Here is an 11,296-nt window from a genome sequence, read left to right on the forward strand (position 1 = left end):
CCACCATTGTCAGAAGTTGGCCGGAATCTGGTATAACGGCGTACTACCGGCTGAATTTGGTCGATAGTGTGTCGATCTAGCCTTTTCTGATCAGATCCCGGTGGATCTGGCCGGAAAATGTCAAATCTACGGCCAAAGATTTGGCTGTTGACGACCAAATCTTTGGCCGTAGCCAATCGTCAACGACGGCTAAGATATAGTCGTCGTTGACCATCAACAATGGCCATATCTTTGGCCGTCGTTGACGATCAAATGCGGCTAGATTTGGCCGTCAATGGCTAGATCTAGCCGTAGATCTGGCCTTTTACCAACTAGATCTACCATGGATCTGACCTGAAAAGGTCATATCGGCGCACAATCGGTAAGATTTAGCCGGTCATGCGCCGATACGACGACTCCAGCCACCCTCCGGCGGTGGTGGCCTGCTGCCGTATTTAATGGGTGAGTTGATGTGTTTTTGTTAACTTTTAATATTTTATTATAGGGGTGTTTAGTAAATAAACAAACATAGGAGATATTTTTGTTAATTTCTAAATCCTACATCGTAATATCCGCTCAATTTAACTTTTTTTCAAAATATTACTCAAAAAAGTATTAGAATAGCGAACCAAACAGACCCTAAATACTTTTAAATTTAATTTTTCCATTTTTAAAAAATTAAAAATTTATAAGAAAAAATCGAGTTGGCGCATGACATTTATATAGTTCTAGCCTTGAGGCCCAACAGTTTGGTTAGGTTGGTGCGAGTGCGACACAAGCATTGCTCATGGAGGCCTACCTCGTTCAATGGCTCCATTTGGGTCCAACTATATTGGTACATTATACATTCCATTTGATAAAGAAACTTTAGTTCTTAATACATTCCATTTAAGAGTTTTAAAATTTTTTTTTTTCTCTTATAACTCTTCACAAATTCCATAAATGTATTTTATTCAATTTTTTCTTTGAAAAGGGTTTATATACACATAAGGGGAGTGGTAAGAGTGTTTTATAAAGAAGAAATTAAATATAAATTTAGTAATTTAATTCAAGGATAAATTTGTAATTATACAAGAAATGGGATTTATTTAGTCCATCAATGGGGACCCAATAGAAACACTCTATAACTTGTTTGGGAAAATTTACTAAGCTAACCTTTTTTAAAAACTCAAATTAACAAATAACCAACTTTTAAATGACTATGTAAAAAGATCTCCGTAAGATTTTTGAACATTTCTATCCTTATCTTCTACACTTAATCACATTAATATCATTGTTTTCATGATGAGAAAAAGCTTTTGATTTAAGATTTAAATGTTGAATATTATAATTTTTTGGTTTTTTTTTTTTTTTTAAAGAATATATTCATATAGTGTTAAAAGATATATGAAATGTCAAAAATATATTTAGCGTATATAAAAAGCAAAAAAATATATAGTGTTAACTAAATTTGGTTAAAAAATGGCTTTTTTAGAAAACTGATGAATAAATTTGAGTGACTAGACTCTTGCAATGCACGAGTGGATATAATGGTATTAGCATCACTCGAGTGGACTTTTTTAATATTTTTTATGGGATAAATTGATATTTTATATATAGTAAAATATCTCTATAGTCTTAATAGTGGTACTAAATTAATTTTACTATTGTGAGAAGATTATAACCTAATAGAAGTATAGTTACAACTTACAAAATTTATTGTTTTGACTTAATTATCCTTAATACAAGTGGTATAGAAGTAAAATATATACTACATTAATAATTAATTAATAGAACATGTCAAATCAAGAGGAACCCAACCCTTTGAGGGTAGGTCTCATTTAAAAAAAAAAATGTTTATATAGGCTCACAAAAAAATTGTTATTATATATATATAGGCCTACCATCATATTTTTAAAAAATGAGAATTATTATACATATATCCAGACCCACAAAAAACTTGCTATTAATATATATATTTTAACTCCACATCATATTAAAAGTTTAGAACTCTCTCCACTCTTCTCTACAGCTTCACCTGCTTTTTAGGATTTTATCCTCGAAATTATTTGCTTTCTCATTCTCTCATTCTCTTTCTTATGCTATTTACTCTTAAAACTTTTGAAGACTGAAATTGTTGAAGCTTTCACTACTCAATGTGCCACAATTAGCTCCGTTTTTTGTTTTATCAGTTTTAGGTATGTGTATTGCTCATTTCAATTTAATTTATTTTAGGGTCGAATCATGCTTGTTTTTTAGAGGTTTTTTTTTATTATAATTTGGTGGAAAAATGTATGGATCTTATGAGTTTGTTTTGTGTTTTGTATCTAAGAATATTCCTGCTTTCCCATATTAAACCTTAAGTAGATCGTTAGATTCTCATGGAAAAAGACAATGTTAACTTGATTTAAGTTTTGGTTGACTTTAACTTATGCTAGGTTTGATCAATGTTATAAAAATTTATACTATAATTTTTGGAAACCAAAAATAAAAAAAATAAAAGAGGAGAAATAAGAAATCTGTGTAGAATATTTTTGGTGGATTGTGGTTGCTGTAAACTCTTTTGATTATATTGGATTTAAGTTAATCGTTAGATTTCCGTGGTTTTTTGCTGTCTTCACATTGAAGAGGTTTTTCCACGTAAAAATTTTGTTATGTTTCCTCGTGAATTGGATGATTTGGTTTCTTATAGATTTATTCAAGTAGAAAAGTATTATATTATTGCATTATTTCCTTTACTTAATGTTTGGTGATTTTTTTAAAAGTTTCCACTAATTGTTTGGCAAACAATAGTGTTAAGAGTGTGGAAATCTAGTTAATGGAACCGGATGGGGTGTTTTTCGAACCGAATTGGTTTTTCGGTTTAAGCAATATTTTGAACCAAAACCGAACATAATATCTTATGAACCGGTTTCTAACCGAATCGATAATTCGGTTCGAAAACCAATTAAGCGGTTTTAAACCGTTTTATACAAAATCTTAAATTGAAGAGCAACTCTTCAACAAAACTTATTCACTACCTCCGATTATTTCAACTTTAATACATATCCTCACAACAAGAATCAATAAAATTAACCAAAATTTTAACACTACAAAATAATCCCAATCTTTTATCACTATTCTCTTCATTATTTTAACTTCCCAATTGCATTTACAAGACCAAATCATAGATTCATGAAGGAAAAACCAAAGAAAATAAAAAACTTACAAAAACTAAAAAACCCCATTTGCTATAGATTCGATTACTCTAAAAAACTAATTTTTTGGACCGGTTTTGGTTCGATTTTCAAGTTTGGATTGTTTTTTTTTTTTTTTTTTTGCAGCCCTAAATAGAAAGTCGTAGAGGGCCCTCTAGCAAAAATCCTAGTTCTATCACTATGTCAAATCCAAGGTATAAATATTGATAAAAGAGATTGACATAGTTTTAAAAAAACTAGTACATATATCTTTTCTAATATATATATAGAAACAAGTTTCTTGAGACGAGATCTCAAAAAATTATAATTTACTACAATATGAAGTTTATTCTTATTTATAATTCATTTAAGTTTAGATCAATTTTTTTTATAATTACATGAAAGTTATTTTTATATAGGTATTATTGTAGTGAGGTTTTACTGTATAATATATTATATAAATTATCATTATAACCCCTATAAAATGTTAAAACACCCAACTTCAGTGAGGTTAATATTATTATATCCCATTCGTGCAAGACGGTACTCGTGAAAATTAAGGTTTGTTAAGTGCTCTTTCAGTTATTTATCAAAATTTTAAATTGAATGTAGAAGTAAGGAAATGACTTTTCTTTATATATATATATATATATATCTTTGACTTTTCTTCAAATAACCTGATTTTCAAATCCAAACATTTCTGATGAGGAACAATATACTTGTAATTTTCCCTCTTCACTATGTAATGTATCTATCCTATGCAACTTCTTGGAACTCAAAATCTTACATTTCCACTTTACTCTTATGCCTCGTACAGCATTCCCACCTCAATGCGCTGCGGTAATGGCACGCCAAAGGCAGGCAATGACGACCTGCAATTATTGCGCAAGACTTCATAAAACGCAAGTATTATTCTATCAAACCATCCACAATTATTCCCTATGTAAAACCTTGTCTTCCCTCGAATATGCACCACGCCAGACCGCTTTGCATCCTCTAGATCAGAATTGTCTTCCTTGATCTCCATAGGATTGGATGATATACACCCCGAGAGGTTTTGTATATGCTCCTTCAAGAAATCAGTAACTTCATTTACAAAGTCATGACCTTCAAGATTCAGGGAATCAGCATAGCCATACTGAATAACACATCCGTAAACTCCTCTAAGGCCTAGTTTGTTGATGACAATCCTCTCTTCTAGAGCAACCTTAGGAACCAATAAGTACCGGAGAGTAGTAAAAATGGTAACTTTATGAAGAGATCTCATATTTTTAATGTAATGTCCAAGGACAGGAGTCAGCCCATCTTGAATGTTGGTGTAAAAGAAGCACAATCCAGGAGCCCTTTGAACACCTGGATCAGATAATAGAATTCCAAGTCTTTCCAAGTTAATCTTGTGAGTAAACTCATATTCTATCTTCCTTTGCCTCCCATAGAACCATCCAAACATAATGAAGGCAAGAAAAAAAGATATGGCAAAAGGAATCCATCCACCCTCAGGAATTTTCGTGAAAACAGCGCTCACATAAACACCTTCCATTGTGAAAAACACCAAGAAGTAGAGTGCAACTAAGATTGATGGAGTTCTCCATATCATAATCATGACTAGTGTCAATAATATGGTGGTGATGAGCATGACTAAGCTAACAACAACACCTGCAAGCAAGGGTTTAAATCAGTGAACCATAGGCCTATATGAAATGCAACAGAATGGATTAATACATGCAAATAAAGTTACGAACAAATACCCCAAAAAAGCGTGCTTTTGCTAAAATAGATATCAGAAAGTGATGATGCTGTCAAAGTCTTTGTAATTTCTTTTTTTTTATATTCTTCTTAACCAATTATGGAATAGAAATTATAATCACAATTTCCCTTAATTGGCTAATACTATAAACTCAAATTTTTGCGAGAACATGTATTTATGGAGATCTAATGTTATCATAAGTAGCGCAATGGTAACTAATTATTAACCACAAACTGCTATAAAGTAAGTATAAAACAATGATAAGAATTTCGTGGTTGTCACTAAAAGAAAATTGCTGATATTACTTTACCATACCAAAAGCATTTCCGATATCTTTTCCATCTCCAAAGATAAGTATAACAGCAACACAAAGAACCATAAGTATGTAGTTGATTTCTGGGGAGTAGACCTCGCCCTCCTTTCTGGAAGATGTATGCACCACCTTGACCCGAGGAAAATAGTCCAGCACTACAGACTGCTTGATGACAGAAAAGGTGGCTGATATTAATGATTGGCTGGCAACAATTGCAGCTGATGTGGCTATGATAAAGATAGGCCAGTAGATTGCTTCTGGTATAAACTTATAGAATCCATCATCATGATCATTGGGGTGCCTGATCAGGTACGCTGTCTGCCCCGCATATGTCAGAACAAGTGATGGATATATTGTAAACAGAAAAGCTATCTGTTAAAAGAAAGCATGGAAAAGGTGTGAGAATGACATTGTAAATAGAGACAAAGAAGACTAGGTGATGAAATTTACCTGAATGGAACTCCTGTTGAAATGACCAAGATCTGCAAATAATGCTTCAGAACCTGTATACATGGAATAACGTCCACATAAAGAACGCATCATTTGGTTCTTATAAATCAAAAGAAAAAAAATGTCTTATGATGCAAATATGCAACAAATTGCCTGAGCTTCACCCATCAAATTTGCAATGAGCCGGAGATGAAAACAAAAGGCACCATTCAACAATAGGCTTAAGTAATTCGTCTAATGAAAGATGAATATTGGAACATAAATCTTCAAGTTCCCTTGTAGTATACACTTGTCATATTGTTACAAAAAGCCTACTAACTTGGAGTTACAGAAAATGAGGTGGTCTCTACCTTGAAGACCATTCAAAGCCTTATCTGTGTTGTCTAGTTGACAGCATGAGTGGCGACAAAACAAAACTAGCCAAAAGATACAATGGTACAAAATCTCTCTTTATTCCTTTTAACTTCCCTTGTATCTAATTAAAAGTCAGTAAAATACTACCACAATTATATATGAGTTACAATTTGTAGTGCTTTTTTTCTTTTAAATCCAATCTATTGAGCATATAAGAGAAGAAGCTCATGAGAAGACTTCTATATTTGAGTTTTTCAGAACCATAATTATATATACAATCCAAGTGCTAGCAGATTTTGTGATCTCAAGCAGATGATTTTATATAAGGACAGGTACATACGCAAACTAAAATGGAGTCACTCTTCTATTTTATGACTTTAGAGAAGTTGAACATGAGACTCACCTGTGATGCAGAGGACAGTTCCTCCAAGCAACAGCCAGCCTTCCTTTCCATTTCTCAAAAAGAAATGGACTATGTAGTGGGGTGATAAAGCTTTGAATATACTAGGGTAATGGTGTATAATACTATAAATTCCCACAAGTGGAGTACTGAAGGTCCATGCACCCATGATGGGGGAGAAAAGGAAGCTCACACGGGAGGTGCCAAATTTTTGCAGCAGGAACAGAACAATTAGAACTACTGCAGAAAGAGCTTCCACCAAAGCTGCAACATCATGAGAGTAAATAAGTTGGATTTCTGTAATATTATCATGCTTTTGATCAAGTTACAACAATTTGCAGCAGTGCTTACATTTACTGACAGAAGGAAAAGGTGCTCTCACTCCATCCATTGCAGATAACACTGTTAATAGATGACAAACAAAACATTAGAACATAAAACATTAAAAAACAAAAAATAATGCTGACAAACCTGATATAGCAGGCGTAAGTATTCCATCTCCAATAAGCATGCACATGCCTAACATAGCAATGAAAAGCAATACCCTCCGGGCAACAATACTTTTTTCAAAAAACTTGCCCAGCCTGGTTTTAGTTTCAGTACCATCATGCAAAACAGAGCGTGAAATACCCAAGTTGGAAGATACATTTTTGGGAGAAAGAAATCCAATATTCATATTCCTACAAAGTAATGAGTACAAGGCAAATGTTCCACCTGCAACCAATCAGTTGTATACAGAAGTCAGAAATCCAGGCACTATTTTATTTTACCAAAAAAACAAAAAAAGGTATATGCAAGGGCAATTGAAACTTCCCAGAACTTCTATTTGTATCTTTTGCAATAGTTATGTTTATATTTTGAAGAAAACAAAATTTTCAACAGGTCTGCGAGGGCATATTTGAACAGATTCCATGTATCATATAATAGCCCCAATTACTGGAGAGTATTAGAAAATGCATTTTTGAGAAATTGATAGAGATAAAATCAAGTATCAAAACACTCAACAATCAACAAAATTGCAATTATTTTATTTTCCAACTTTCACCTTGACCATTTAAAATAAATTCAAGCCTCTCTCACTTTTCACTTGTCAAAGTAACTTAAAGCAGTGTTCATTCCACACCCATCCATATGCATATTTCTGGTATCCTATCCAAGAAATAAGATGTGTGTCTATATCTAACTCAGTTAATAAACACCAAAATATTGTCGCTAGGCTTATAATGCTGCACAATCATGGTCAACCATACAATACCAAAACATTGTAGAATGCAATGACAAAAGGGCAAAAAATACTGGCCAAAAACATTGCAGCAAAGATGTGGGTAGAAGATACTATAGAAGTTCCATGAGAGTGCACAAAAGCTTCACAATTCTTCCCTGATCTTGAGACAGTTTCTAAGTTATTCATAGCTATAATATACAGTAATCTGCCAACATAAAACAACTAGTTCCACCACTGACTACTGCCCTTTTTTCCTCATATTCCTAGAAAAGTACTAATACCTGATGCTCTGCATCAAATTTGGTCATTCCAAAGTCATCCTATCATCATTTTCCTCTTCAGAACTCCCGTGCATCAAAATGATATTCTTACCGCATATGAATCTTATCTGGTGGATCTATCCTCAATATGCATATTCATACATAAGCACCCATATCAATAAATCATATTGCTTCAAATGGCCCATATTTTTAGCTTCTTTAAGATCAAGGGAATTGAACATAGGCTCACATCCTGGTCCCAGGTTGCATAACTCCTTATTTAATAGTCTCTCTACATCCTAGTACTGTTAACCATTAAGTGTCTTTCTTCTCATGTATACTTTCTGTTTTCAAAAAATTATAATTAATAAATAAGAAATAAATGTTTTGAGTGCAACAGTAAAGCGTCTAGTAGTTAAGATTCTATATACAACCACAAGCCTGAACTTTTGACCAAATTTCCTAGTAGCCCCGAAACAAATTCTGGGGCATCAAATTGCATATTACATCATAGGGAATTGCACAACCAAAAACATTTTTGCCTTTTTAATTTTCAAACACTAAGCAACATATGTCCATGAGTAGTCATCAAAGCATAACAGAATATAGATCCAATGAGCTCAATTCCAAGGTACAGGAAATACAGCATAGAAATCTACAACAACAAGAATACCAAGTAACTATTCTTCACTTCTTTCATTTTATCAGGTGAAGATATTTGGAAATATAGTAATAATATTAAAAATATCTCTAATCAATTTCCAAATGCAACTATATAGTCAAGTGGACTTAAATTTGTTAGCTCCTTTACTTTCTTGAAGCATATGTGATCCACCACAACAAAATAAATTAATAAATAATTAAAAAAGAACTCAAAAGTCCACCATTTCTTCTCCTATATCCTCAAAAACAATATGGGTTAAGTGCAAAAAGCAAAAAAATTTAGATTCTTTTATATGGTAAAACCATTTTAACAAAAGAATTAGAAAATTAAAAAGACAAATATCAACACGAATAGCACTAAATTATGAAGATAAATCAATAAAACCATTTCAAACACCCATCTTTGCTCAAATTAAAAATGCATAAAAAGTAAAAACAGTCACAAAACTTGCTGACTTTCAACTTAAACACAAAGAATCTCTATTGAAAACCGTACCTTCTCCCTGATCATCAGCTTTGAGAGCTATGCTGGCATACTTAACAACACCAATAAGCGTAAGAGTCCAAAACATAATACTAAAAATCCCCAAGTAGTCTCCTTCTGTTGGAGACCTCAATGGCATTGATGGATACACATAAAGTGGTGATGTCACAAGCCCTCCAAACACTACACCAAGTGTCTTGTATGCAAGTACCAGAGTCTCCCATTTACCTTTCTGCTCATCCAATCAATTCGCACGGTTAAAATAACCCTAAAAATCAAAAAAAAAAAAAAAAAAAAAAAAAAAAAACTGTAAAAATTAAACAGAAACCATCAAAGAAAACAACTGAAAAACAAAAACCAACACGTGCATATGCAAAAGCAAAATAAGAAAGAAATGACAAAACACAAACCGTTTTTTCCGAAGAAGGATTGAGAGAGTTAGCATTACGAGAGTGAAGGAGATGAAGATGGCCGTTTGTTGAAGACTCAACCACCACCTCCGAGAGAGTCGGAAGTGAGTCACGTGGACCGAGTTGCCCTTCCATAAGCCTCACTTGCTTCTTTACTTCAGACTTGGAACGTTCTTGCTAGTTGCAAGACAGAGAGGAGACAGTAGAGTTTGAGTTGTTAATATATACAGGAGTTAAAAACCATAACCTCTAAGCTTTGATATAATAACAAACATTGTTTTAAGGTTTTTTTTTTTTTAAAAAAAAAAAACTATAAATTATTAACTTACATTTATAATATTTATTAAATTATCTTTTTATCATTTATCTTCAAATCTAAATTTTTCTTATTATTTTAAAAACGTTAAAGGAGACTTTTGTTGTTGAGTCATCTCAATTCCCAAGGGGAAAAATTCATTTAAGGAATTTATGAAAATTGCAGATTTTGGAGGGCCCCATAAAATGGATTTCCATTACATAGAGGAGTGGTGGACTGTCACATGCAAATGAATCTCCACCGTTCATTTATTCATCAGTGGATTTTATACATTTGTTTTGTATTAGGAAGTCTAAATTGCTACACAATTAGTGGAGAAGAAGAATCTTAAGTTATAATCTTTATGGGTGTGTTGGTTTTGTTATTTTGGGCAGGGTTTTTAAAATAGTATTGTAAAGTTGAGTTAAGTTATTATTATTAAAACAAAATTTGAATAAAATATGTGTGATAAAATATTTTAATTTTGTTATTTGAGTTGAATAAATTTTTGAATATTTGTTTGGCAGAAGATCTGGTGCTCACTTCACAGATCCTAACAAACACACTCTACTAAGAAAACTTTACTACAATCACTTACTCACACACACACAAACACTGTATATAAACAACAAAACCTCATAAGCAAACATAATACATAAACAACAAAACCTGAGCTGTATGTGAAAGAAGCAGGGAGTTGTGCGTCGAAATAGTGCAGATTGGCCTGGCTGAGCTTCACAAGAGATTGAATGTAGGTGGAAGAGAAGTTGCAGCAATGGTTGGTGGTTGGAAGAAGACACACTTAAGAAATAAAAAAAAAGAAGAAGAAGAAAGAAGGAAAAGAGAAAAAAAAGTTGCAGACGGTAGGTGGAAGAGAGAGTTGTTGCGGTGCTTAGAAGAAGACAGACTAAATAAATAAAAAGGAAGAAGAAGAAGAAAGAAATAAAGGAAAAGAAAAAAAAAAAAAATTGTAGATGACAGGCCCCACAAACAGAATGGTCAAATCTGTCAAGAATCAAATTTCTTGGATATAATTACTGGTAATAAAACAAATGCATATCCTGAAAATTGGAGCCCAAATAGTATTATAAATAGGTACCCAAAATGTTTTCAACACCAAAAGTCATTTTTATAATAAAGATCGATTTACAATCTGATCTCACAAATTTTTTCTCACAATTTTGACGTGATAGCTCGTAATTAGTTAGCTCACAATTGGATAGACAGGATCCACAATTGGGCAAATAAAACTTATTGTGAGTTGATCAATTGCGAATCCCTACATCGAGGTTTTGACAACAAATTTGTGAGATTAGGTTATAAATTTAGTATTGTCCATATTTTTATATCAAGTAATATATGGATGCTAAAAAATGTCACTGGACTTACGTTTCTTATGAATTTCCTTTTTTTTATATTGAAAATAATTATTATGTGACATAAATATATTAACCTATAATATCTTGATATTTATTTCTTTAAAATAATAATAATAAAAAAGTATCTTATAATTGTTATAATTTTGTGTATTTGACAATAACTTTAAAAGCTGCAGTATATG

The 11,296-nt window shown here is 32.4% G+C and overlaps 1 protein-coding gene across 2 annotated transcripts; it reads right to left on the reverse strand.

Moving 5' to 3' along the window:
* Positions 1 to 3,817: 3,817 nt before the first annotated feature.
* On the reverse strand, positions 3,818 to 10,628 carry LOC116126621 (probable potassium transporter 17). Of its 2 annotated transcripts, XM_031412301.1 has the most exons (9): positions 10,405 to 10,628; positions 9,441 to 9,617; positions 9,043 to 9,262; positions 6,870 to 7,112; positions 6,750 to 6,800; positions 6,402 to 6,662; positions 5,645 to 5,697; positions 5,197 to 5,566; positions 3,818 to 4,790 (listed from the first exon to the last, which is right to left on the reverse strand). In XM_031412301.1, the coding sequence occupies exons 2-9, from the start codon at positions 9,573 to 9,575 to the stop codon at positions 3,937 to 3,939; spliced, it is 2,187 nt and encodes a 728-aa protein (XP_031268161.1). In that variant the 5' UTR covers positions 9,576 to 9,617; positions 10,405 to 10,628; the 3' UTR covers positions 3,818 to 3,936. The 2 variants fall into 2 exon arrangements, with proteins under 2 accessions (XP_031268161.1, XP_031268162.1); XM_031412302.1 differs by lacking the exon at positions 10,405 to 10,628 and having other exon boundaries at positions 9,043 to 9,298; positions 9,441 to 9,573.
* Between the last annotated feature and the right edge of the window lie 668 nt (positions 10,629 to 11,296).

This window comes from Pistacia vera, unplaced genomic scaffold (assembly GCF_008641045.1).
Source record: "Pistacia vera cultivar Batoury unplaced genomic scaffold, PisVer_v2 Contig181, whole genome shotgun sequence".
Taxonomy (NCBI): domain Eukaryota; kingdom Viridiplantae; phylum Streptophyta; class Magnoliopsida; order Sapindales; family Anacardiaceae; genus Pistacia; species Pistacia vera.